We start from the raw sequence: 26,987 nt of genomic DNA on the forward strand, positions 1-26,987 counted from the left end.
GCTTAAGAAGAGGTGTTATTTTCCCGCTTCAGAAGAAGCGTCCAACGTGTTTTTACGCTTTCTCCGAGGCATGTCACGTCGCTAAGTTGTTAGCGCCGCGCGCTAACACGTCAATAGTGCAGCGTAGCCTGCTGGAGGTTTTAAGGGTTCAGATGAAAGCACCCGACCTCTCAGGCTGCTCACGCATCGATATTAAGTTGTCGCTGTTGCGCTCACGCCGTAATACAGTATTAGATGCGGTTAAAGTCAGACATGAAAAAAAAAATAAATTTTACATGAATAAGTGATGCTTAGCCTGGTGGGGGGAGGAGAACCTGGCCTAATAAGCACTGGAGGAAACCCTGTCAAGATCGTCAACACTCGTTTATCTTAATGCTATTGAAACATGTAAACCAAAAAGCATTATATCCACTGCTACCTTTCTAATTTTAAACTCAGTAACTTATGCTGTAACTTCACCTTGCCCTGCCTACTCCTCCTTGCTGCCCGCCGGCTGTGATCACAAGCAACAACATAGTAATTCCTGCTGCTTCTTCGGGAAACGGCTCAAAAAAAAAAAAACTTGGGATCTTGTAGGTGTGGCGGTGGGATTTCAGCCGTGGCGGGCCGCCACGGCTACGCCTATGTAAGGGAAACCCTGATTAAATAACAGGTTACAAAACAGGTTTCAGAGCATTTATTAAGCAGATGTTTTATAGCGATGTACACAGGAAACTAATGTCATCTATAAAACTGGAGCTAACATGTTAAACTAACAGCAGATGAGAGTTTAAGACGGTCTCTAAAGCTAACAACAAGCTAGCCTAGCATTAGCAGCAAGTTTGCCGGTTAGCGGTGGTTCTTACAGCTCATTATTTCTTTCACTCAGCTAAGTTTTATTTAATGCATTACTATAATTCACTCTAAATACACAGCTGTAGGGCTAGAAACACCAGAAAGAAGCCTTACCTTTTACTCAGAGGTACAGAGGTAAATACTCGTTAGGAGGATCGGGTGTCCTTCTCCGGCTTCCAGCAGCAGCAGGCTGTCCGCTGTGGGAATTAGTAGCACCTGCTTTCAAGGCTTGATCAACCTTCAATGCTGCAGAACAGCTGTGTTCCCTGAAAAAGGCCTTTTTGTATAATTCTGAAATGTACATTATTTTTCAGTTTGAGTAACCTTACCTTTTTTTATCCTCTGGCAGTTCACCACTTAACTTTGTACCATTTCTAGCTATTTATTGGACATGAATGACTTAAACTGCAACAAGTAACTGGAAAAATACGAGGCATTCTAAAACTTTTAACCGGTAGTATATATACATATATATATATATATATATATATATATATATATATATATATATATATATATATATATATATATGTGTGTGTGTGTGTGTGTGTGTGTGTGTGTGTGTGTGTGTGTGTATAAAATTCCCATCTCACCCTCCACGGGTGGTCTCATCCTTTCAAGATCAGGTCCTCTACCAGTGTTTCCCAAGCCTGGTTCTCAGGGACGACTGACCTGCATGTTGTCCATGTCTCTGCTTCAGCACACCTGATTTACATGACATCAAGTGCTGCAGATGCCTGTTAATCACTCATTTATTTAAGTCAGTTGTGAGGCAGCAGGGAAACAAAAATAAACAACCAATGATGAACAAGAGTCTGCTTCTAGACCTGCAGAAAAGGGACACACAACAAGCCAACAGGAGCAAGCTATCACTGTGTCAACCTGATGAGGAACTATAAAATCAACATTGTTTTACTTAACAATCACACGATAATAAATCACAGTGCATTTAGTGCCAACCACAGCCTTAAGACATGTGTTGAAAAGGCCCAAGTCCATACTTATGAGAGCACCATGTGAGCACCTGTGTGTACACGTGCTTGTTTATGTAAGGTTTCTCTATTGGAGCGTCCAATAGAGAGTGTGAGGGGCCACAGTTCAGTCCCCCAAAGATGCGTAGGAGATGGAAGGAGCTCCAAGTCCCAGAGATCCAGGAGCTGCCCCAGAGCACATGGACCCCAGGGAGACTGTAACCAGAAAAGCCCCTGCCCCCCTCGAGAGGTGTAGAGGATTGCTCCGGGGGGAGTCACCACCAGCAGCCAGCAGAGTCCCGGGAGATATCAGCGGCGTGCCCACAGGCCTGCCCGCAGCCTCCCACCCCCAAGCCGGCCGAGCCCGGATCCCAGCGACCCGGGACCCCCACACTCTCTATTGGACGCTCCAATAGAGAAATCTTACATATACAAGCGCATGTATGCAGCTCTCTGGTTCTCTACCCCTCAGAGGATGTTACCCACTTTGACCTAGGGGCTTCCAGTCCATACTCTGCACAGATGTTCCTGTACACGACACCAGCCACTTGGTTGTGGTGTTCCATGGATGCTTTCCCTGCCAGCATCTCACACCCTGCAGTTATGTGGTGGATTGTCTCAGGGTTCTACACCTTGGGTCTTGTCTGGTGTGGTAGATCTTGGCTTCTGTTGCTCTGGTATTCAGGGCCTGAGTGTACTACTTCTTCTGAAGCAGTTCAGCCATGCTAACCCAGACAAGACAGCTTCATTCATAAAGCACGTTTTTAGACAGCGGCACTCCATGTGCTTTAGCAGCATGAACAAACAGAATATCAATAAATTTTTTCACTGAGAAGAACTAAATGGGGTCAGCCAGGAATTATTAATGAAGTGAAAACAAAGATTAAGCTGAAGGTGTCAGGAATCAGGTGATGTAGGTGCAAAGGGTTAATAGGGTGGACGTGGTCAGCGGCAGCTCTGAAACGAATCCTTCTGGAAGGTTCTGAGGTTTACGTGAGCGGGATTTGTTGCAGAGACGTTTATGAACAACCATAGAACCATTACAACTTAAGGAGAACGTCACGGTGTGTCTCCTTTAACGTAGATGTGAGCAGCAGCATCGTATATCAGAGCTGGTCGTGAGGACCAGGATGTGACAACAGCTGAGTTTAGGTTCTTAGTGCTGCTGCACCACACCTCATAACTCCTCCTCAGATCTGGGACACGACAAACACACAGTAACTAGTCCTCTGTCTTATTGCTGATTATTGTTCAGCTGGTTGTTAAAGGGTCACTGGGTCCATGGCTTCAGTAACTAAACACAGGTGTTCTTTGTGATGTAATCCCATTACTTCAGCTGGGACCAACACCACAGTCTGCTTTCTGTCTGCAGGTGGACTACGAAAGTGAAGATGAAGGTGATGATGCTGAAGAAGATCAGGCTGACCTTGGTCAGGAGGCTGAGAGCCAGGAAAGCCCAGAGTCCAATGCTGTGGAGGAGTCGCAGCATGAGTCTGCAGAAGTGAGAGTGGAGAAGAGGAAGAGCCGAGCAACAAGGCACGCAGAAGAGTCCCCGTCCCAGATGAGGGTCAACTCTGTTCTTCAGCTGCACTCCGCTATAGAGGGATACTCCTTTGATCAGCAGGAGGAGCTCTGGTGTGAGGTGAGGACCAGCTGCAGCTTCATGTGTCCTATCCAGGGGTGTGACCACCAGCACCAGCTGCCTCTCAGCCTCCCTTTAGGGACCACATAGCTGAGAGGATGTCTTTAGAATGGAAAACAGAACCATCGTTTCAAAAGACAAGAGGTTCAGAGAACTGGGTTCTGGGCATGGTTTGGGTCCCGACCAGGAGCGGACTGGGACGATAACGGAGTTGAAGGTTCACCAGGGGCGTCAATGACACTCCAGCTGTTCTGTGAGTGCCCATCCACCTCTGGTCTCGACCCAGATCTGTGCTACAGGGCCAGGGGTTCCACTTGGAGTGGATAAAGAGCAGGTGATATAGTTCAGTCACCCTTGTCGTTTCCAGGCTGTTTTCTGATGAATCTCAACACATGATGTTATGTAAATAGGTTAAAAGCATGAAACACAACACCAGCAAGACACTTGTACGCCACAGATCAAGGTGAAAAATGCTTGCTGATTGAAGTGAGTCTTGAATGGGCTGTGATGGGTCCCCTGATTGGACGTCTCAGACTATAATCATAGCACCGACACTTATAATCATTGCAACCCTAGCATCAGTATAAGCAGCCATCCACCTTGACTCACTGGGGATGGAGAAGACAGAGCAGACACACACACACACATACTGTTTCGATGGCTCCATTGTGATTTCTTAGTAAATATTCTATTTACCTACTGTAAACCCACTGGAGGTGAAAATCAAACCCGTTTGATATTTTCCCCCTCACGGGGGGTAGAAACTCACCATTTGTGCACTACATGAGCTGCTGGCTGAGCTGAAATATTCTAGTGGCCAATCAAAGCGCGTTTTCCGCTCGCATGATTCCAAGATGGTAGCCCCTGTCTGCATGTGAGAAAAATAAACAAAAACTGCCCATTGTCCAGACTGATGAATTTGACATGCAGGAAACCCAGCTGGCTACCCACCAATCAGAGGCTCCCCCCATCGTACAGGGTTGTTATTGTCACAATGTGGGAAGTCCAGACGGTGTTTCACCGTACGCCGCAAGATTTCTGTGAGTCAGACTGTACGACGTCTCGCCCCAACAGGACACGCTACATCATGAGCGCATCTTCCAAAGCGTACATCGCTAAGAACAAATCTGAAGAGACAAAATAAAGCACCGCCTTTAACATCTGTTTCTAGTGTCAGCTCATGACCCAGCTCCTCTTCCTCAAAGAGGAAGGATCATTTTTAAAACCCTCGCTTTGGCGTCAGACTCCGGCTGCGGGGCTCCCTTTCTCGTCTTCCAGCTAAACAGCCGATCTGTCTGCTGGACATTCATCCTTCTGCTTTATACATAAAAAACCCACTAAACTACAGAGAAGTAACGATCTGTCACAGATCTCTGTCTCACTATTTACTCCGAAACTCTGTGACATCACATCACATTCGCTGTCACAGAGCACAGCTTCCTCTGTCCCTCTGCAGCTAAACGCTACTGAACCATCCCTTTCGGTTGAATATGTGAGATTTCCACCAACAGCAAAGGGATCTCATGTTGTTGTGATTTATTTTTCATGTTCATCTTCAAGCACAGTTAAAGTAAAACTGTAGTTTAACTATTTTAGTATAACTCTGGTTTAACTTGGGCTATTAACAGAAATAACATCTGGTACTGCTGTAGTTTATGTAGTTTATGGTGTAAAACTGGTGTAGTTTATAATCCACATTTTAAACATAAATTGAAACCGAAGCTCAGAGAGGCGGAGTCTTGCTGCTGTGGCATCCCAAAGGTGTGTTTTCATCGGTCCGTTGCAGGCAGGGGTCGTAGGTTTTCAAGCATGCTTGTAGACTGTTTGAGGCTGATTTGGTCGTGAGACGCCTCAAAAATCTGTCGCTGAGCCGGTCAGACTGGATGTTCACAGGAATGCTAGTCACCCACATGCTCACCGTTTTTTGTCACGATTCTGCTCTGGATGAGGGATTTAGCTAAGATGGCCAACCAGTCGACAGCGGGTATGTTGAGTCAGCTCAGCTCAGAGCAGACTGCCAGGACAGTAGGTCTGTAAAAATGGTCGCTTGAGCACAGAAACTACACAGGCTACCCAGATGTGAACACAATACACCAAATGAGGGTGGGCCGTGCTGACCCAGATGTGTCGTAAGTGAGTTCACATGGACTAATAAACAGGTTAGTTGAGTTCTCTCAAAGCACTAGACAAAACACCCAGTCAGGTCCAGACTGAAGCCTCCAGTTGTGTCATAACAGTATTTGGTTATGTGGTGGATGAGTGTCGTTGCACATTGCCTTTTCCCATGACAACATAAAGAAACCACCTCACCTGGCTTTCTGATCCTGTTTCACTTTTCATGTGTCTTTGGAGATGCAGCCACGGGTCCCAACAGAACCTGGATCTGTCAGACAAAACATCAAAAACAGCACATCTCATTTCAAGTCTCACTGGGTCAAGCAGCATGGCAAGTCTCAGACATGCCTCCGCATATGGAGCTGAAAGTTCAGTTTCACTCAGGAGCCACCGACCTTCTACAAGAAGCGGTTATTATTGACGGGGTGGGTTGCACAACAAGGTTTAAACTAAAATGAGCACAAATCATAGATTAGCAAACCGCCTTAACCCGAGAAGGTGAAGACATAAGATACCCAATAGCAGTATGGTAACCCAATGTAAAGTCAGCCTAACCGTGAGACAAACGATTCATTACAAGCACACATTTGATGTTTTTCAGGTCTTTTATGAATGAACAGGATAGAATGGTTTTTATAGCACTATGTTCATGTGTTCATTAAGATGTGGCTGCAGACATAAAAAGCTGCAGCAAAGGAAGACTGTTTGCTGTTACATGAAATAGCCAATCATAAGAGAGCCCTTCCATCCAGTCAGAGGCAAGAAAGGCCGGACCTTCCTTGGACACCCTACACCGCTCCGTTCCACCTAGAAAGTGCTCGAAGTCTCCTGTGTGGGAATATTTTAGATTCTCGCAGCTGCTAAAGGAGAAATTCTGGATGATGGATGGTCCATCTGCAGAGCCGACAGAAAAAACACCTCCGACTTGTTATCGTCTCCGAGATCAACATGCAGACAAATTAGCTCCAACTGAGTCAGATTACGTTAGTGACTGCAGGTATTTAACGGTTACATTAAAACAATTCACTGGAGGGTTCCTTTAGAAATGTTCTACAGTTCTTCTGTTTGACTGCAACAAGCTGTTTTAACATTTAATCAACAGCACCTCTTTGTAATTCCTGTTCCACATAGCAATAAAGTAATTCATCCAATTAACATTCTTATTGATGACATTTTAAAAGAATTATACAAACAAGGAGAAATTATATTTGAATCCCACTTTAATGACCTTTTTAGCTGTTTAAATAGTTCTCAGTGGTCTTTAAACTGATGTTGTGTTGAGCCTAAATCACAGAACCGGTCGTTTTCTAGTACTTGGTTTCTACATGGTGGCGTTAGCTCACCTCTGGGTTGGGGGTGGAGCCATAGGCTTGGAGGACAGCGACACTCTAGTAAGGCCCATGACTTACACGCAGGGAACCGGGGTTCGAATCCAGGCTGGGCCCGGTTTCTTCAAATTAGTATAGAAAGTTGGACCGACCTCGCTCGCACACAAGCTGGTCAGATGTTGAAGCAGCGCCGTGCAGCAGGTGGAGGAGACAGTCAGACAGGTGGAGTGGAGGAGGAGCTCGGAGCGACAGACAGAGCAGGTGTGTGACCTCTAGCAACAATCCAAGCATTTCGTCCCCAATTGCAACACATGTCGGGATGCTGATCACCACTGTGATACTAAAAAAAACTAACTAATTTCAATCAAACAATTATTTGAAATCATTTTACATCGTTGCTGCGTTGTCCAAAAAATCAAAACATCAAAAATCAAACACAAGCTAAATGTGATAAACTCAAAATTCCGAGTTGTTTGAACTGCAGTGAAAAACGTAAACCCAGAAAAAGCATTTCTTCCTGATTTATTTATTCATGGTTCTCTTTTTTCAGAGGTGTAAAGTTTTGCTTCACTAGTGAATTACTGCAGGTAAAATGATGCTTTGCTGTGTTTTTGTTGACAATATTCAATGATACAATTAAAGACATTAAGTTGGGGGCCTAAAAACTTAAGTAGTAAATAAACTGAACATACTTTTTAAATTTCTATTGACATATTGTGTAGAATACGCCGTATGATCCCTAAGTGTCCATTCTGATGAGGAAATAAAGTTATACTTTCATTTAGTGGTAATCTACTGTGTGATGCACAGATCTGCAACTTCTTTACTTTTAATCAATAAATTCATAATATTGTGTTGCAAGTATCAATAAAGAAGAAGACACTATCTTTTCTACAGCGCCTCAACATGAAAATCACGAGGCGCTTCACGAAAACAAAAAATATATATATAAAAAAGAATCTCGAAAATTATTAAAATATGTTTAAAATAAGCACAATTTGACAATTGTGATTAAGAAAATGTAAAGAAAAATGTAAAGAAAGAGAGAGTGAATAGGAATGAGGGAAATCAGTGGATCCTGAGGAAGGTTGAGTAGGTAGGGAGAGCAGAATAAGGAGAGGGTGATGATGAAGGTCCCACCAAAGCCTGAACAGGTGAGTCTTCAGCTGCTCTTTGAAGGGACCACTAAAGGACAGGAATGATGCCACTCTGTGAGTTTTGTATGCAGGACTGAGATGGTCTTTTAGCCCTCAAATAAATGACATATGAAACTCAACGCTCAGAGCACAGGTGTGACCTATTGATTTATTTGCTTAAGAATAATAATCCATTTAATTTCTCTGTGAAAGCAAAAAAACCCTCATTGTTTTACTGACTGAAACGCACTAAAACCCTAAAGCATTTTTATCCAAAAGACTACAACGAAGACTGCAGCCAGGCACCCATGTCTTTAGAATGATGTTATTAAATAAACCCCTCCTTTCACCCTCTCAGGTCCAGCTGGCTTTACCTGTGAACAAGGTGCACTTCGACCTGACCTCAGTTCTGTCAGCGATCGCCGAGAACGCCGTCGTAATGGAGACCAGGGGCCTTACACGCTGTCTGCTGAGTGAGACCATGACCAAGTCTGGGGAGAAACAGACTGTTCTCAACACGGAGGGCATCAACATGCATGAAATGTTCAAGTACAGCGACGTACGTGGCGAGTTTTATTCAAGACCTCAAACATGATAAACAGTGGAGCTTAGGGAAATTCAATATTACATGTTTGTTTTACAACAGACCACCTTTAGAGGGTGCAAGCCATTGCTTTGTTGCTGCTGGTAGAAAAACAATTCACACAGTTCTGCGAAACCTAATGCACAGTTTTATCTGTCAGCTCAACCAATGTGGGAAAGAAATCATTTGGAATTTGCCTAAAATCACAGATAGTGCCACTCACTACCAGTCAGCACTGTGGTGTCACTGGACGTAGATTGCTTTGATCTTGTGTGTTTGTTTTTCTTTCTTTTTGTTTCTGTTGATACGCCCTTTTGGTTCAGGATACTGCCTTTTGGTTGAGGATACGCCCTGTTGGTTCAGGCTATGCCATGTTAGTTCAGATTGCATCCTGTTGGCGTGGGCTACACCATGTTGGTTCAGGATACGCCCTGGTGGTTCAGGATACGCCCTGTTGGTTCAGGAGTCTGCCTTTTGGTTCAGGATACTGCCTTTTGGTTCAGGCTGTTATGCCCTGTTGGTTCAGACTGCATCCTGTTGATGTGGGCTATGCCCTGGTGGTTCAGGATACGCCCTGTTGGTGTGGGCTACTCCTTGTTGGAGCAGTTGGTTCACGCTTTGCCCTGTTGGTTCAGACTGTGTCCTGTTGGTGTGGGCAACGCCCTGTTGGTTCAGGATACTGCCTTTTGGTTCAGGATACGCCCTGTTGGTTCAGGATTCTGCCTTTTGGTTCAGGATACTGCCTTTTGGTTCAGGCTGTTATGCCCTGTTGGTTCAGACTGCATCCTGTTTTTGTGGGCTATGCCCTGTTGGTTCAGGATACTGCCTTTTGGTTCAGGATACTGCCTTTTGGTTCGGGATATGCCCTGTTGGATCACGCTTTGCCCTGTTGGTTCAGGCTACGCCATGTTGGTTCAGGATACTGTCATTTGGTTTAGGTTATGCCCTGTTTGAGCAGTTGATTCACACTTTGCCCTGTTGGTTCAGACTGTGTCCTGTTGGTTCAGGATACTGCCTTTTTGTTTAGTCTATGCCCAGTTGGTTCAGACTGCATCCCGTTGGTGGTGGCTACGCCCTGTTCGTTCAGGATACTGCCATTTAGTTCAGGATATGCTCTGTTGGTTCAGGCTATGCCCTGTTGGTTCAGACTGTGTTCTGTTGGTGTGGGCAACGCCATGTTGGTTCAGGATACACCCTTTTAGTTCAGGATACTGCCTTTTGGTTCAGGATACGCCCTGGTGGTTCAGGATATGCCCTGGTGGTTCAGGATATGCCCTGGTGGTGTGGGCTACTCCTTGTTGGAGCAGTTGGTTCACGCTTTGCCCTGTTGGTTCAGGATACTGCCTTTTGGTTCAGGATACTGCCTTTTTGTTCAGGATTCTGCCTTTTGGTTCAGGCTATGCCCTGTTGGTTCAGGCTATGCCCTGTTGGTGTGGGCTACGCCCTGTTGGTGTGGGCTACTCCTTGTTTGAGCAGTTGGTTCACGCTTTGCCCTGTTGGTTCAGGATACTACCTTTTGTTTCAGGGTACGCCCTGTTGGTTCAGGATACGCCCAATTGGTTCAGGATACTGCCTTTTGGTTCAGGTTATGCCCTGTTGGTTCAGACTGTGTCCTGTTGGTGTGGGCTACGCCCTGTTGGTTCAGGATATACTCTGGTGGTTCCGGATACTGCCTTTTGGTTCAGGATACTGCCTTTTGGTTCAGGATACGCCCTGTTGGTTCAGGCTATGCCCTGTTGGATTTGACTGCGTCTTGTTGGTGTGGGCTACGCCCTGTTGGTTCAGGATACGCCCTGTTGGTGCAGGATATGCCCTGTTGGTTCACACTTTGCCCTGTTGGTTCAGGCTACGCCATGTTGGTTCAGGATACTGCCTTTTGGTTTAGGCCAGGGGTGTCAAACTCATTTTAGCTCAGGGGCCACATTGAGGGAAATCTAGTCCCAAGTGGGCCGCACCGGTAAATTAAAAAAAACTTCAGATTGTTTTCTTTGTTTTAATATAATCAATATAAAACAAGGCTGGAGTCTGAGGACCGTGTAGTACAAGTACAACACCTGAAGTGTACTAGAAAATTTGAAAAAAAAAAAAAATAAATCAACAAATAAAAAAAAAATTCCTTAGTGATTCAAAGAGCTTACAGATCACATGTCAAGATCAGTTTCATGCAGCACTTACAGTATATTTGACTCATTTTACTTTACATCTTTTAGCTTTCACCAGCACATCAATATCAGAAGTCACATCCTGAGTGGTAGCCAACTTCAGGATGTGATTCACGTTCTTGTGTGAGCCTTGAGCGTAGCTTTGTTTTATTTATACTCATTACAGAGAAAACTTGCTCACAATGATAAGTTTATTTTCACTCTACATTGTAAAGTACGAAAATAAAGTTTACACAACCATCTCGCAGGCCGGATTTAACCCGCTTGTGGGCCGGATCCGGCCCGCGGGTCGCATATTTGACACCCCTGGTTTAGGCTATGTCCTGTTTGAGCAGTTGGTTCACACTTTGCCCTGTTGGTTCAGACTGTGTCCTGTTGGTTCAGGATACTGCCTTTTGGTTTAGTCTATGCCCAGTTGGTTCAGACTGCATCCCGTTGGTGGTGGCTATGCCCTGTTGGTTCAGAATACTGCCTCTTAGTTCAGGATATGCTCTGTTGGTCCAGGCTATGCTCTGTTGGTTCAGATTGTGTCCTGTTGGAGTGGGCTACGCCCTGTTGGTTCAGAATACACCCTGGTGGTGTGGGCTACTCCTTGTTGGAGCAGTTGGTTCACGCTTTGCCCTGTTGGTTCAGACTGCGTCCTGTTGGTGTGGGCAACGCCCTGTTGGTTCAGGATACGCCCGGTTCAGGATATGCCCTGTTGGTTCAGGATACTGCCTTTTGGTTCAGGATTCTGCCTTTTGGTTCAGGCTATGCCCTGTTGGTTCAGGCTTTGCCCTGTTGGTTCAGGCTATGCCATGTTGGTTCAGGATACTGCCTTTTGGTTTAGGGTCTGCCCTGTTGGAGCAGTTGGTTCACGCTTTGCCCTGTTGGTTCAGGATACTGCCTTTTGGTTCAGGATACTGCCTTTTTGTTCAGGATTCTGCCTTTTGGTTCAGGCTATGCCCTGTTGGTTCAGGCTATGCCCTGTTGGTGTGGGCTACGCCCTGTTGGTGTGGGCTACTCCTTGTTTGAGCAGTTGGTTCACGCTTTGCCCTGTTGGTTCAGGATACTACCTTTTGTTTCAGGGTACGCCCTGTTGGTTCAGGATACGCCCAATTGGTTCAGGATACTGCCTTTTGGTTCAGGTTATGCCCTGTTGGTTCAGACTGTGTCCTGTTGGTGTGGGCTACGCCCTGTTGGTTCAGGATATACTCTGGTGGTTCCGGATACTGCCTTTTGGTTCAGGTTATGCCCTGTTGGATTTGACTGCATCTTGTTGGTGTGGGCTACGCCCTGTTGGTTCAGGATACGCCCTGTTGGTGCAGGATATGCCCTGTTGGTTCACACTTTGCCCTGTTGGTTCAGGCTACGCCATGTTGGTTCAGGATACTGCCTTTTGGTTTAGGCCAGGGGTGTCAAACTCATTTTAGCTCAGGGGCCACATTGAGGGAAATCTAGTCCCAAGTGGGCCGGACCGGTAAATTAAAAAAAACTTCAGATTGTTTTCTTTGTTTTAATATAATCAATATAAAACAAGGCTGGAGCCTGAGGACCGTGTAGTACAAGTACAACACCTGAAGTGTACTTGAAAATTTGAAGAAAAAAAAAAAATCAACAAATAAAATAAAAAAAAATTCCTTAGTGATTCAAAGAGCTTACAGATCACATGGCAAGATCAGTTTCATGCAGCACTTACATTATATTTGACTCATTTTACTTTACATCTTTTAGCTTTCACCAGCACATCAATATCAGAAGTCACATCCTGAGTGGTAGCCAACTTCAGGATGTGATTCACGTTCTTGTGTGAGCCTTGAGTGTAGCTTTGTTTTATTTATACTCATTACAGAGAAAACTTGCTCACAATGATAAGTTTATTTTCACTCTACATTGTAAAGTACGAAAATAAAGTTTACACAACCATCTCGCAGGCCGGATTTAACCCGCTTGTGGGCCGGATCCGGCCCGCGGGTCGCATATTTGACACCCCTGGTTTAGGCTATGTCCTGTTTGAGCAGTTGGTTCACACTTTGCCCTGTTGGTTCAGACTGTGTCCTGTTGGTTCAGGATACTGCCTTTTGGTTTAGTCTATGCCCAGTTGGTTCAGACTGCATCCCGTTGGTGGTGGCTATGCCCTGTTGGTTCAGAATACTGCCTCTTAGTTCAGGATATGCTCTGTTGGTCCAGGCTATGCTCTGTTGGTTCAGATTGTGTCCTGTTGGAGTGGGCTACGCCCTGTTGGTTCAGAATACACCCTGGTGGTGTGGGCTACTCCTTGTTGGAGCAGTTGGTTCACGCTTTGCCCTGTTGGTTCAGACTGCGTCCTGTTGGTGTGGGCAACGCCCTGTTGGTTCAGGATACGCCCTGTTGGTTCAGGATACGCCCGGTTCAGGATATGCCCTGTTGGTTCAGGATACTGCCTTTTGGTTCAGGATTCTGCCTTTTGGTTCAGGCTATGCCCTGTTGGTTCAGGCTTTGCCCTGTTGGTTCAGGCTATGCCATGTTGGTTCAGGATACTGCCTTTTGGTTTAGGGTCTGCCCTGTTGGAGCAGTTGGTTCACGCTTTGCCCTGTTGGTTCAGGATACTGCCTTTTGGTTCAGGATACTGCCTTTTTGTTCAGGATTCTGCCTTTTGGTTCAGGCTATGCCCTGTTGGTTCAGGCTATGCCCTGTTGGTGTGGGCTACGCCCTGTTGGTGTGGGCTACTCCTTGTTTGAGCAGTTGGTTCACGCTTTGCCCTGTTGGTTCAGGATACTACCTTTTGTTTCAGGGTACGCCCTGTTGGTTCAGGATACGCCCAATTGGTTCAGGATACTGCCTTTTGGTTCAGGTTATGCCCTGTTGGTTCAGACTGTGTCCTGTTGGTGTGGGCTACGCCCTGTTGGTTCAGGATATACTGTGGTGGTTCCGGATACTGCCTTTTGGTTCAGGATACTGCCTTTTGGTTCAGGATACGCCCTGTTGGTTCAGGCTATGCCCTGTTGGATTTGACTGCATCTTGTTGGTGTGGGCTACGCCCTGTTGGTTCAGGATACGCCCTGTTGGTGCAGGATATGCCCTGTTGGTTCACACTTTGCCCTGTTGGTTCAGGCTACGCCATGTTGGTTCAGGATACTGCCTTTTGGTTTAGGCCAGGGGTGTCAAACTCATTTTAGCTCAGGGGCCACATTGAGGGAAATCTAGTCCCAAGTGGGCCGGACCGGTAAATTAAAAAAAACTTCAGATTGTTTTCTTTGTTTTAATATAATCAATATAAAACAAGGCTGGAGCCTGAGGACCGTGTAGTACAAGTACAACACCTGAAGTGTACTTGAAAATTTGAAAAAAAAAAAAAAAATCAACAAATAAAATAAAAAAAAATTCCTTAGTGATTCAAAGAGCTTACAGATCACATGGCAAGATCAGTTTCATGCAGCACTTACAGTATATTTGACTCATTTTACTTTACATCTTTTAGCTTTCACCAGCACATCAATATCAGAAGTCACATCCTGAGTGGTAGCCAACTTCAGGATGTGATTCACGTTCTTGTGTGAGCCTTGAGCGTAGCTTTGTTTTATTTATACTCATTACAGAGAAAACTTGCTCACAATGATAAGTTTATTTTCACTCTACATTGTAAAGTACGAAAATAAAGTTTACACAACCATCTCGCAGGCCGGATTTAACCCGCTTGTGGGCCGGATCCGGCCCGCGGGTCGCATATTTGACACCCCTGGTTTAGGCTATGTCCTGTTTGAGCAGTTGGTTCACACTTTGCCCTGTTGGTTCAGACTGTGTCCTGTTGGTTCAGGATACTGCCTTTTGGTTTAGTCTATGCCCAGTTGGTTCAGACTGCATCCCGTTGGTGGTGGCTATGCCCTGTTGGTTCAGAATACTGCCTCTTAGTTCAGGATATGCTCTGTTGGTCCAGGCTATGCTCTGTTGGTTCAGATTGTGTCCTGTTGGAGTGGGCTACGCCCTGTTGGTTCAGAATACACCCTGGTGGTGTGGGCTACTCCTTGTTGGAGCAGTTGGTTCACGCTTTGCCCTGTTGGTTCAGACTGCGTCCTGTTGGTGTGGGCAACGCCCTGTTGGTTCAGGATACGCCCTGTTGGTTCAGGATACGCCCGGTTCAGGATATGCCCTGTTGGTTCAGGATACTGCCTTTTGGTTCAGGATTCTGCCTTTTGGTTCAGGCTTTGCCCTGTTGGTTCAGGCTATGCCATGTTGGTTCAGGATACTGCCTTTTGGTTTAGGGTCTGCCCTGTTTGAGCAGTTGGTTCACACTTTGCCCTGTTGGTTCAGACTGTGTCCTGTTGGTTCAGGATACTGCCTTTTGGTTTAGTCTATGCCCAGTTGGTTCAGACTGCAACCTGTTGGTGGCGGCTACGTCCTGTTGGTTCAGGATATGCCTTGTTGGTTCAGGTACTGCCTTTTAGTTCAGGATATTCTCTGTTGGATCAGGCTATGCCCTGTTGATTCAGACTGCGTTCTGTTGGCGTGGGCTATGCCCTGTTGTTTCAGGATACGCCCTGGTGGTTCAGGATATGCCCTAGTGGTGTGGGCTACTCCTTGTTGGAGCAGTTGGTTCACGTGTTGCCCTGTTGGTTCAGTAGGGCTGGGGGTAAACGATTATTCTGACGATTATTTTATCGAATAGTCAACTATTCTAATGACTATTTAGAAAATTAATCTAATGATTATTTTTCTATTGCACAATTAACAAAAACCAGAAAATCTCAAATAAATTCCTCAAAAAAATTGATTAATTCTTACTGTAAGAGAATAAACACTACAGGCCTTCCATTTTGTATAACATTGCTTTTATTGTGTTGCGGTTGGTTATGTTCTGGTGACGTGTAGAACTTGGGAGTGCAGGCTGCTGCCTGAGAGGTGGTTGGAGACGGAGTGTCTCCATGCTGCTTTGTTTGGGTCAGTAATGTGCGTGAGGCGAGTGGTGTTACGACTCTTCCTGGGGAGTTTGGCTCGTGTGCAAAAAGGAAGGGACAATAACGGGATTTAAAAGTTAAAATGATGATCAGGTTTATTTACAACTACAAAAAAACATAAATCTTTCCATCCACAGGTTGGGAATAATAAAACTAATTCTGCCTGTGGGCAATTAAAACAAAGTACAAATAAGTAGGGATGTCCCACTGGGCAAAGATTATTGAGTTCTGGACCAAAATAAGGATCTCCAAAAGTCCAAACTCTAAACTGGGTGGTTAAACCAAACTCAAGGTGATATTTTACACTAAACCGAAAACCCACAACACTCTAAATCTAATAACAGGGAGCTCTGCACCACAAAAAAGATGAACTCTAAACCAAAATGTAACAGCTTATCCAAGCGCAAGAAGCTGTTAGCGAAAATGCTAACAGTAGCTTTACCAGCGTTAAATTCAAGTTACCGAGTTTAAATAAACCAAAAACACCCAGCAGCAAACAGACCAGCACGGAGGAGAGACTGCTACCACCAAAACAGCTCTCCTAATGTCTGAAAGAAGCTCCCTTATGAAGGGAGAAACGCTCCCGGTGATTTTCTACATCTGTGGTAGAGACGAAGCAGCGCATCTGACCCCGGAAGTTGTCGTCCGTTGCCGGGAGACGAAGGCGGGCAAAACAGGAAAATAATCTATTGGTGGACGGACATTGTTCCGGGTCTTCGGTATTTGGCGGAGATGTAAGTGAAGGCGGAGAAGAGGGCGAACTAGAGGAGGAAAAACAGGCAGATTCCTCCTCTATTTACAAACTCCTGGGGATGCAACAAGTGGGCGTGGAGCGTCGACTTCCGGATCTGACGTCGACAAATTTTTAGAATCGAGCCGCCTACGTCGTCGAGGCTTTGCTACAGCCCTATGGTTCAGACTGCGCCCTGTTGGTGTGGGCAACACCCTGTTGGTTCAGGATACTGCCTTTTGGTTCAGGATACGCATTGTTGGTTCACGATTCTGCCTTTTGGTTCAGGATACTGCCTTTTGGTTCAGGCTGTTATGCCATGTTGGTTCAGACTGCGTTCTGTTTTTGTGGGCTATGCCCTGTTGGTTCAGGATATGCCCTGTTGGTTCAGGCTATGCCCTGTTGGTTCAGACTGAGTCCTGTTGGTGTGGGCTATGCCCTGTTGGTTCAGGCTATGCCCTGTTGGTTCAGACTGAGTCCTGCTGGTGTGGGCTATGCCCTGTTGGTTCAGACTGAGTCCTGCTGGTGTGGGCTATGCCCTGTTGGTTTAGGATATGCCCTGTTGGTTCAGGCTATGCCCTGTTGGTTCAGACTGCATCCTGTTGGTGTGGGCTATGCCCTGTTGGTTCAGGATACGCCTTGTTGGTTCAGGATACTGCCTTTTGGTTCAGGATACGCCCTGTTGGTTCAGGCTATGCCCCGTTTGTTCAGGCTATGCCCTGTTGGTTCAGACTGAGTCCTGCTGGTGTGGGCTATGCCCTGTTGGTTCAGGATACTCCTTTTGGTTCAGGATACGCCCTGTTGGTTCAGACTGTGTCCTGTTGGTTCAGGATACACCCTGTTGGTGTGGGCTACTCCTTCTTGGAGCAGTTGGTTCACGCTTTGCCCTGTTGGTTCAGACTGCGTCCTGTTGGTGTGGGCTATGCCCTGTTGTTTCAGGGTACTGCCTTTTGGTTCAGGATACTGCCTTTTGTTTCAGGATATGCCCTGTTGGTTCAGGCAATGCCCCGTTGGTTCAGACTGTGTCCTGTTGGCGTGGGCTATGCCCTGTTGTTTCAGGATATGCCCTGGTGGTTCAGGATATGCCCTAGTGGTGTGGGCTACTCCTTGTTGGAGCAGTTGGTTCACGTGTTGCCCTGTTGGTTCAGACTGCGCCCTGTTGGTGTGGGCAACACCCTGTTGGTTCAGGATACTGCCTTTTGGTTCAGGATACGCCTTGTTGGTTCAAGATTCTGCCTTTTGGTTCAGGATACTGCCTTTTGGTTCAGGCTGTTATGCCATGTTGGTTCAGACTGCGTTCTGTTTTTGTGGGCTATGCCCTGTTAGTTCAGGATATGCCCTGTTGGTTCAGGCTATGCCCTGTTGGTTCAGACTGCATCCTGTTGGTGTGGGCTATGCCCTGTTGGTTCAGCAGGGTGTCCGCGGGGTTTTAAAAAGTATTAAAAAGTGATAAATAAAAATAGTCAAATTTAAGGCCATTAAAAGTGTTAAATTTGGTCTCAGAGGTATTATTTTTTTCCAAATTAGGTATTATTTTTTTCAGACTATCAGATGTCGTATTCTGAACATCGACATAGAAATATATTCCGAATGAAATGTTTTGAACGATTATAAAAACAAAACAAGCCGATTATTTGCTCCTCCCACTTGCGCTGCCTTGAGGTGCAAATGAAGCGCTCCTCCCAGTGTTGCCAAGTTAACTTAGCGACTTTGACGCTATTTCTAGCAGCTTCTCAGACCCGCTTCTTGACTTTTTAAATCTTAAAAGTACCTAGCGAACACCTCAGAAACATCTCTGGTAACCCTTAGCTACTTTCTGGATAACTGTCGTCGACATTTCCTGCAGGTTAGCTAAACACTCCGCCTGCACTCCGGACCGTTCTTCAGGACATTAGGAAAGGGAATGATGTAGTGATGTGTCGGTCGCTAAAGACAGCTCTCGGAGCCGGCTCCTTGTTGGAGTAACCAGGGTGAGTGACACACACACCGTACCTGCGGGCTCCTGAGCCGATAAAAACGGCTAAATGTGCGCGTGCGGCGCGCTAAACACACGTGCAGCGTGCCCCTGATTGCTGTGAGACCGGGTTGGGGGGGTGGGGGTGCAGCTGTGGTTGGGGCAATTATTACATTAACTGATGGACTTGTAAATAAATAGTTTATAAATAAGGTAGAAATAAGTTCCTCACGCTGATAAATAACTAATCTCTCTGAGGACACGGTGCTAGTGCACTCCTACAGCACCTTGACATGACTTAATAAATTCTATGCAACATTTAGTGAACAGCAATTTGCATGTATTTGTTATAAATGCCACTGTATAATTCTTGCTGTCAGTATTTGCAAGATATTGGTACTTGGGTCTGTACTGGTTAGACTGAAATGAGTTAAACCAAGGTCTATAGCCCTTGGGTCATAAACTATGAGCTATAAGTATATTGGTCTTTTTATACTGGGAATCAGGAGTTATTTTAGTGATCATCTTGTTTCTTATTTATTTTTGCCCTGATTGTGCCCTGAGCAGTTTTATGACTGAATAAAAATAAAAAAATAAAAATCTACATAAATTGAAAAATCGTCTTACATAATCGAGATCTCAATTTCAGTCACAATAATCGTGATTATTGTTTTTGCCATAATCAGCAGCCCTACTTTAGCATATCCGGTCACATAATGATGACGTCATATTCAGTGGTCGTTGTGCATCATTTCAGGCCTCGTGGTCAACTGTCTGAACCGCTGAACAGAAGTGCCTGGCTTATTTTCTAAGTAAAATAAATATGTGCAATACGTTGTCAACATCAGTGAGTCTCTAAGTCTATTCTTTTTGTATGTTATATATGTTAAAATATTTGTAAATAGGTCGGTGATTAACACTTGCAATTTAGTGTTGTGATGGTTTTAAAAAAATTCTGAAGGTAGTAAAAAAAAGTATTAAAAAGTAGTAAATTTTACTTAAGGATTGCTGTATATACCCTGTTCAGGAAACGCCCTGTTGGTTCAGACTGTGTCCTGTTGGTTCAGGATACACCCTGTTGGTGTGGGCTACTCCTTCTTGGAGCAGTTGGTTCACGCTTTGCCCTGTTGGTTCAGACTGCGTCCTGTTGGTGTGGGCTATGCCCTGTTGTTTCAGGATACTGCCTTTTGGTTCAGGATAATGCCTTTTGGTTCAGGATACGCCCTGTTGGTTCAGGATACACCCTGTTGGTTCAGGCTTGCACACGTTCTGCTGCTGTTTCTCACCAGTATTAGCTGATGGAGGGCTCTAGTTTCGTTGTGCCGTTCGTGTCAGCGGACATGGTATGGTCGGGCAGGGGGGCGGGGCCTGACGCTTAGCCTGGTGGGCCGCCAGGCTTATAAAGCGCTGCAGCAAACCCTGTTTTTTAATCAAAGAGCCATTATTACCTGTTTCACAGAGTAAATAAAACACTGGGAGCCACAGCAGCCGCGGCATTGTGGGTGGGCCTACTGGGTCTGAGCAGGTGATGCTTTTTGATGGGTCACACATAGGACTGGGCGATATGGCCTAATATCAATATCACGATTTATTGAGGATTTAACCTCGATAACGATAAATGGACGATAACTACAGGTATATGCAGAAACAAAAGTTGTCCACCAGATGGGGCTGTCACATGTATCAAGGTGGTACAGCTTCTTAATGGGACCTGAACGTTGCCAACCTTCACTCATCTTTTCATTTTTTATTATCAAATTTATTGACATGGGAAAAATTATCATAAGAGTCAGAAATTTCTATAACGATACATTTTCGTTTTATTGCCCAGCCCTAGTCACACACGTCTCCTTTTAACCCTCTGGAGGCAGGAGTTGCAGATTTGCAACGTTAAAACCTACCTACCTGGTTACTCCATATATGTATTTCATGAGCATTTTTTAACTCAGAAGTACCGGGCTCGACACACGGGAGGCGACAAACGACCGCGATCAGCGAAATTCGTTGCTGTCGCTGTCGCTTTTATTAGCTGACACACGGAAGGCGATTCACGGCAGCGGCCAGCGGCAAAGCCGTCTACACATTCTGTTCCATGGCAAAATGGAAACTTCCGTTGTTTTGTTTGGCTGTGTCAGGTTGGAGGGAATTAAGGTTATTTAAGCAGTTCAGAGTTAAAAATTGGTAGATATGATGTTTCACAAGGTGCTGCTAGAGTTATGAGAAATCTTACTTCTGATTTTACTTTATAAAACATAATAATAATCAACTTCTCCTTCATGTTTACTCGAATATGTACGGAGCATCCTGTCCGCTCATTGGTCAGTGAATGAAACCTCCGTTGATTGGTCCGAGCGACAGCGATGAAAAGTTTAAAATATTTCAACTTTCTGGGATCGCGTCGCTGGGTCGCCTGTGCATGACACGTGCACGAGCGCAAAAATTCACACGCACGTTTTTCGCGTTTCGCTTGGTAGGAGGGAGACTCACGATTATCGCTTTGTCTCATTGAAAATGAATGGAGGAGAGGCGATGTCACCTCCCGTGTGTCGAGTTGTTCGTCCTTTTATCAAAACTTATTTTGAGCCTGAGAGGGTTAAAACATGTTTAAACTGTTCAGAATACAAATCCAGACTGTCTCGTTGGATTGTTGTAATTAAACTTTGTACTGAACGAAACTTTACAGTAAACAATGTTGAAAAGGGCAAGAAAAGGTTCCGGTCAATTTGTCTTTTTCCCTCGTTTACAGTCATGGCGATAATAACGCAGAGCACATGGCTCTGGTGTTAATCACGTTTGTTTCTCTTTGCAACAATCTTCACAAGAAGGCAAAACAGTTAAATAACAGGGTTTGCACTAAGTTCTGTGAATGAGGCCGCTGGTACTAGATAATCTGTGGTTGAACCTATACAAGCACTTGTGATTTATGCTGTAGTGGTTTGTGTCTGCAGGTCCTGGATGTCAACAGGCTGTACTCTAATGAAGTGCATGCCATGGCTCAGACCTACGGGATAGAAGTGGCTCTAAAAGTCATAGAGAAGGAGATCAAAGATGTCTTTGCTGTGTATGGTATGGCTCTGCTCACACACACCAACACACACCTGACAGAAGGCTCAGGCTGACCTCTCATCTCTGTCTCAGGTATTGAGGTGGACCCCAGACATCTGTCCCTCGTGGCAGATTACATGTGTTTTGAAGGTGTTTATAAGCCTTTAAACCGACACGCCATCCAGTCCAACTCCTCCCCCTTGCAGCAGATGACCTTCGAGACCAGCTACAAATTCCTCAAGCAGGCCACCATGCTGGGTAAATATGTTCATCACTAGTGACGCGGTATTAACGTTGTATGGTACGTGTGGTGTAAATGCACTGCAGCGCTCCATGAGCCTCTTTGTTAGAGCTGAAGCTCAGATCACCAGAGACTGCACAGGGACTGAAACACCTTTAGGAGCTGCTTGTTAAAAAACTTAACGATCACGGCTTCTATCGCAATAAAATCCAAGTTATGTCCAAGATAAACGGAAGTCTGCGGCAGCGCAGAGACCGCCACCATCACCTAATCTTTTATAAAACTGCCACGATTGCGCCACATTACCGCCACGGTCTGATCTTATAAACGACCTTTATCCTCCCCAGGGAGCCGCTGCAAATCCCGTTTTGCAAACGCTATGGTCCTGTGATAACAGCTTTAGAGAAAATGCAACTAGATCCTTGTTGATTAATAACTACAGACCATCTCTAATCTCCTTTCATGGGAACATGGTAGAAAAAGCAGTTATGATCCAGCTGAACAGCTTTTAGTGACAAAAGCCTGCTAGATAGTCTCCAGTCAGGCTGTAGACAACACCACAGCACTGAGACTGCACTGATTAAACTATTAAACGATATTGGTCTAAATACAGTGATGCTCCATCCCACTGCAGCTTTGATACTGAGGACCACAGCATCCTTGATAGGCTCATAACCTGGGTGGGACCTTCAGGCAGAGTGCAGTTGCTTCTAGGTCTTCTAGATTATTTTAATAATCGATGAATTTACCACAGTAATCAATCAAATTATTGGACAAACCCTTGTTTCCATTGCTTTGAAGATATGGTAGAAGTGTAACACAGCAGCACTGTGAACATAAGTCAGTAACCTAGCTATAAAACACATTTATTCCTTTTCATTTGCTTCCTGTTGCTCTGGTAAACACCTGGAGCCGAACCCAACTGACGGAGCGCTGCAGCTGTTTAATCAGCTGCTGCTGCTCTGAGCAGGGTATCTGCGAGGCCTTAAAAAGTCTTAAAAAGTTTTAAATTAGCTTTTCCAAATTTTAGGCCTTAAAAATCCTTAAAAATGACAAATAATCCTTAAATGCAATTTCCAAAGGTCTTAAATGACCAAAGATCCAATAAACAAGATTCTTTTATTTCTATAAAAAAATTTTTGAATTTCTAGTTAGTGTTCAGCATTTTTTGTGTATGATATTGACGTAAGCGGAACCGTACACCTTCAGTTGGTTGTGAAAGAGGGCTATTTTTAGATGAGCACAGTAGCTGGTTAAGCTAGTGGGAGCTCGCGCCATGGGGAAGTGCAAGTTTAATGGTAACTGGATGGCTAATCCCACGTTCGTGACGTGGTTAGCACCGGTTCCAGGCAATAGCTGGAAATTATAGCTTAAATTTAATTAAAAAAAATGGCTTAAATTTGGTCAAAGTGGCCTTTAAAAAGGTCTTAAAAAGTCTTAAATTTGGCTCCTCTAAACCTGCAGATACCCTGTCTGAGATGATCGGCGTTAAGTGGTTTTGTGAGGGGAAAAAACTTTCAGGTGGTCCACCTTGGTAAATGAGTGCAGGTAAAACTAATAAATACACCTGAAAACAATTCCCACCTTTAGTTCACCTCCTCGCATCACTGGAGTAACACTGTTTAATGATCTGATGGTGTGACATGTGTGGGGCACATATGCCTATTGGTTTATAACCTTATTGGAAATGTAGAGTTAGCTAAATATTGGCTATCAGTAAAAAAGGCCAATATTGAGCATCCCTAAATATAACTGGAAATTAAAAACATTTATGGAGTTCTTAAAGTTTTTAGTGCTGACTTGCATAAAAACACGGAGAAAACCAATAACAGGCACTTGTAATCTGTTAGCGGTAGCAGCAAAATAACTTAGTTAGCATAGCTGGCCATAGTTTATCTTCCTTAAAACTCTAAATCACACAGCTCTTATGCTGATTCCACGTTTGGCCCAGTTCGGTCCAGATGGTGTCGTTCCGGGTCCCGTACTGGCAGCGCCGTCCCTCCCTACGCACAGATCATGCGTAGTGCATAGGACCCCGCAATCCATGGTGGGCCCAGTTTCACGCAAGAGGACGCACTCTCGTTCACCAGGTGCACCGTGCGCTGAGCACCAACAGAGGCAGCCAGCCCATAAAGGAGAAAGAAAAAATGAGGACTCCGGCGCATGCAGCAGCAGCGCACACCCTCTCCCTCCCGCCGGGTACTTTCTGTCACAGAACCAAGCTGCAGCAACCCCATTTGGCAAAAGAGGAGACATTCTGTCCCATGAGGCACTCCACGCACTGAACACTGATAGAGACGGCCACCACGGAGGAGAGGGGAAATAAGTCATCCGTCACTGCATATGAGGCCACCAGGACCATAGTTGTATGATGGGGGGGGTTTGTTCTCACACACTTCTCAGGAACGTGTCATCTCCGAGCACGCGAGTGAGCCAAAGATGCAGGGAGAAGTCTGTGGTGTCTTAAATGAAACAAAGGCAGTTGGCGGGGAGACCGAGAAAAGGAGATGGCTTCAATCAGAGGCGTTGTTTTACGCTATGGTGTCCGGAATGATAGCGTCATCATGCAAGAAGTCCCCGCTGGCTGATTCTATCTGCCAGTCGGAGGCCTCCCCTAATGCAGGGGCAGCAACCCACAATCTTCAGTATTGGACCAAAAATAACAACAACAATTTCGTCTGGAGCCACAAAAAATGAAAAGCCATGTATACGCCTTATGTGAAGGCAACACAGGCTGTAAGTGCGTATTAGCCCACTATCAAAATGACTAAGTAGGCTACAAATACATGATGAGCATTCATGATTTAGTTTCCAGCAGCGCATCATGGAGAGAACGACATACCACGTCTGCTGTGCAATATTTGGTGCTTCCCTGGCAATATTAAACACATTATTTTTGTTCTTCAACCCTCTAATAAAACAATATACAACCCTCTTCTGTTTTTGCCCGTATCAGAGCCACACAGCCTGCAAGTACAAGAATAAAACAGCAGCCTTTTGAAAAGAGAAGTAGGCTACATAAAACCAAAATAAACTAGTTTCCATTTCAGGGCATTTCCGTACATTAACCTCTTCTCTTAGTTTTCTGCAAATTCCAAGTCAGTGTAATGCAGCAGCATCCTCTTGTCTTTCCCATCTCATCCCAGCAACAGATACAAGCGTCAGCCCTGAGCAATAAAGCACAAGTGTTGTTTCAAATACCGACAAAAACCTTTAACTTTGTCTCTTTATCTTATTCTTACATCTAGTTTTATGACAGATGTTTTTCATCAAGGGCAGCTGGGTGTTGTTGTAGGGGTACTTCCAGTTCATGGAGCTGGTATTTAATAATGCCGTGCTGAGGAGAGATCCGTATCGGCTGGAGTTAGATTAGTAAAGGTTGCTAGTTACTGCAGCAGATCAATCAGTGTGTTGATTTATTCACTACAGCTGCTTTCTTTTTCAGGATCACATGATCAGCTCTCATCGCCCTCAGCCTGTCTGGTGGTGGGTAAAGTGGTCCGAGGTGGAACGGGGCTGTTTGAACTGAAACAACCGCTGCAGCAGAAACCAGCCAGCAGCCATGCTGTGTGACTGCATCTCTGAGCTTTTGCTGAGTCAGCCTAGGTGTGCAGTAATGGATCTTAATCAGCTAACCTCACCAGTCACATGTTCATGCAGAGAAACAGCAGGTCTAGGCGCTGGATGAATGATCCCAGAGCAGATCACAATCACACTTCCATCTTTGTTTTTTAAAGTCTGAAAATAAAAGAATGAAACAGACCTGATGTTTTACTCTGTGAATAGATTGTTTATGTAAACATGTATTTACTTACTCGTGGCAAGAAGAAGCGGAAGTGATGCTGGCTGGAGCTGAGCTCTGATTGGCTGGAGCTGCACGCTCTCCTGGAGGAGGCTGAGCTGGGACGGCGGGTCATTCACCCCGAATAGAAGGGAGCCCGGGCTGGAAGAGGAGTCTCCGGTGTGGACGCTAAGGTAAGAGGCCAAGTAAGCACCGGGACAGGTGTTTAAAGGGCTCCGGTTCAGCACGGAGCTTCTAGTGGGTCAGACACGATCCAGTTTGGACCGGTTGTCATTGCAGCACTGATGAGGCTGGGACATGTGTGGACGTTGTCTTTTGGCTGTCCTCCTGTCCCGTCAGGAACCAGCATGTTTCTGAGGGGACTTTGTGTCAGCCATTTAAACTGATGGTTATCTCTGTTCTCACGACTCAAGTCCGCTAGACGCGGTTATGAACTACTTACGCCCATGGTGCGCTGGTCTGGAGGTCCAGACCAACCGCGCTTCTCCGCTCCGTTCTCTGGTTCTGCACGGTGACCGTTAGCATGTTTGTCTCGTCACCGTGAACGTTTAGCCTTTCTGTGTGTGTGTGTGTGTGTGTGTGTGTGTGTGTGTGTGTGTGTGTGTGTGTGTGTGTGTAGGAATTACAGCACACACACACATATGGGCTAGACGTGCTTGCGCCGCTAGTGGCGGGCTGCTGCTAGTGCTAGCTTAGTGTTAGCTTGGTGATGAGTGCCTTGAGTGGGTGTGAGATCCAACTGAACACGGAGACCGTCCCTACAGAAGTACGCTCTACCGAGAACCAGAGGGCAGAACCGTACTCCCGTTACGTCATTAATAATAAAGTAGAAGTATTTAAATGACGTGTTTGGTCCACTTTTCTAATGTTACCGACATTGTTTCCGTCATAGATATGCATGTAAACATATTAGCAGCCGGACATGAAAGACAGCGGTATTTAAGCTTTAGCTGCTCATGTTGGTAGTGGGTTAGCTACGTAGTCTGTAAACAAAATTATCTACAAAAACAGAAAACTTAGTATTTTTGTAAATGTCTATCCTTGTCAGGTGACCTAGCGGGTGCTGTCGCGCGTTGCATGATGGGATAGCTAGGTGTGTAAACAAAGGAAGCAGCTTTGTGTGTTGCAAGTTGATAAACTCCTGTTGTGTGAAGGGCTGCCATGCTATCTTCACAAGAGGACGTTAAAGTTAAATGTAGGCAGGAGTCGCGTTAACTGGATATTTACAGTTATTGACCGTTTATTTTGATGGAGAAATCTCAAGGCTGTTGGTCATCCCGACAGACTGGAATCACCCAGGTGCATGCAGATGAGCAGACATTTTAAACGTCACGAAAAGAGAACATCACAGAGGCAACTAGATATATCGAGAAAAGATTTCCATCTGAACATCATCTCAGACCTGGATACCATGATCAGTGCAGCTATCAGCGGGCGAGGAGCGTCTGTGGGTCACGGCCTAGCAGGCACACTGTTCCTATTTTAGCTGGAATCCTTTAATTGTAACATTAATATGTTGCTGGTCAGCTTG

General features: G+C 45.3%; 2 protein-coding genes across 2 annotated transcripts in view; both read left to right on the plus strand.

The window, feature by feature from the left end:
• polr1a (RNA polymerase I subunit A) overlaps positions 1 to 25,416 on the plus strand; it is a 67,273-nt gene extending 41,857 nt beyond the window's left edge. The window contains exons 33-37 of the mRNA XM_070552814.1: positions 3,178 to 3,447; positions 8,385 to 8,585; positions 21,317 to 21,434; positions 21,507 to 21,671; positions 25,100 to 25,416. Coding sequence (XP_070408915.1) covers positions 3,178 to 3,447; positions 8,385 to 8,585; positions 21,317 to 21,434; positions 21,507 to 21,671; positions 25,100 to 25,227 — 882 coding nt within the window. The 3' untranslated portion in view covers positions 25,228 to 25,416. The remainder of the gene's footprint in view (positions 1 to 3,177; positions 3,448 to 8,384; positions 8,586 to 21,316; positions 21,435 to 21,506; positions 21,672 to 25,099) is intronic.
• A 78-nt stretch (positions 25,417 to 25,494) lies between these two features.
• The window catches only part of st3gal5 (ST3 beta-galactoside alpha-2,3-sialyltransferase 5), a 136,924-nt gene continuing 135,431 nt past the window's right edge, over positions 25,495 to 26,987 (plus strand). The window contains exon 1 of the mRNA XM_070552841.1: positions 25,495 to 25,629. The gene's annotated coding sequence lies outside the window, so the exon portion shown is untranslated. The remainder of the gene's footprint in view (positions 25,630 to 26,987) is intronic.

This window comes from Nothobranchius furzeri, chromosome 1, assembly GCF_043380555.1.
Source record: "Nothobranchius furzeri strain GRZ-AD chromosome 1, NfurGRZ-RIMD1, whole genome shotgun sequence".
Taxonomy (NCBI): Eukaryota; Metazoa; Chordata; class Actinopteri; order Cyprinodontiformes; family Nothobranchiidae; genus Nothobranchius; species Nothobranchius furzeri.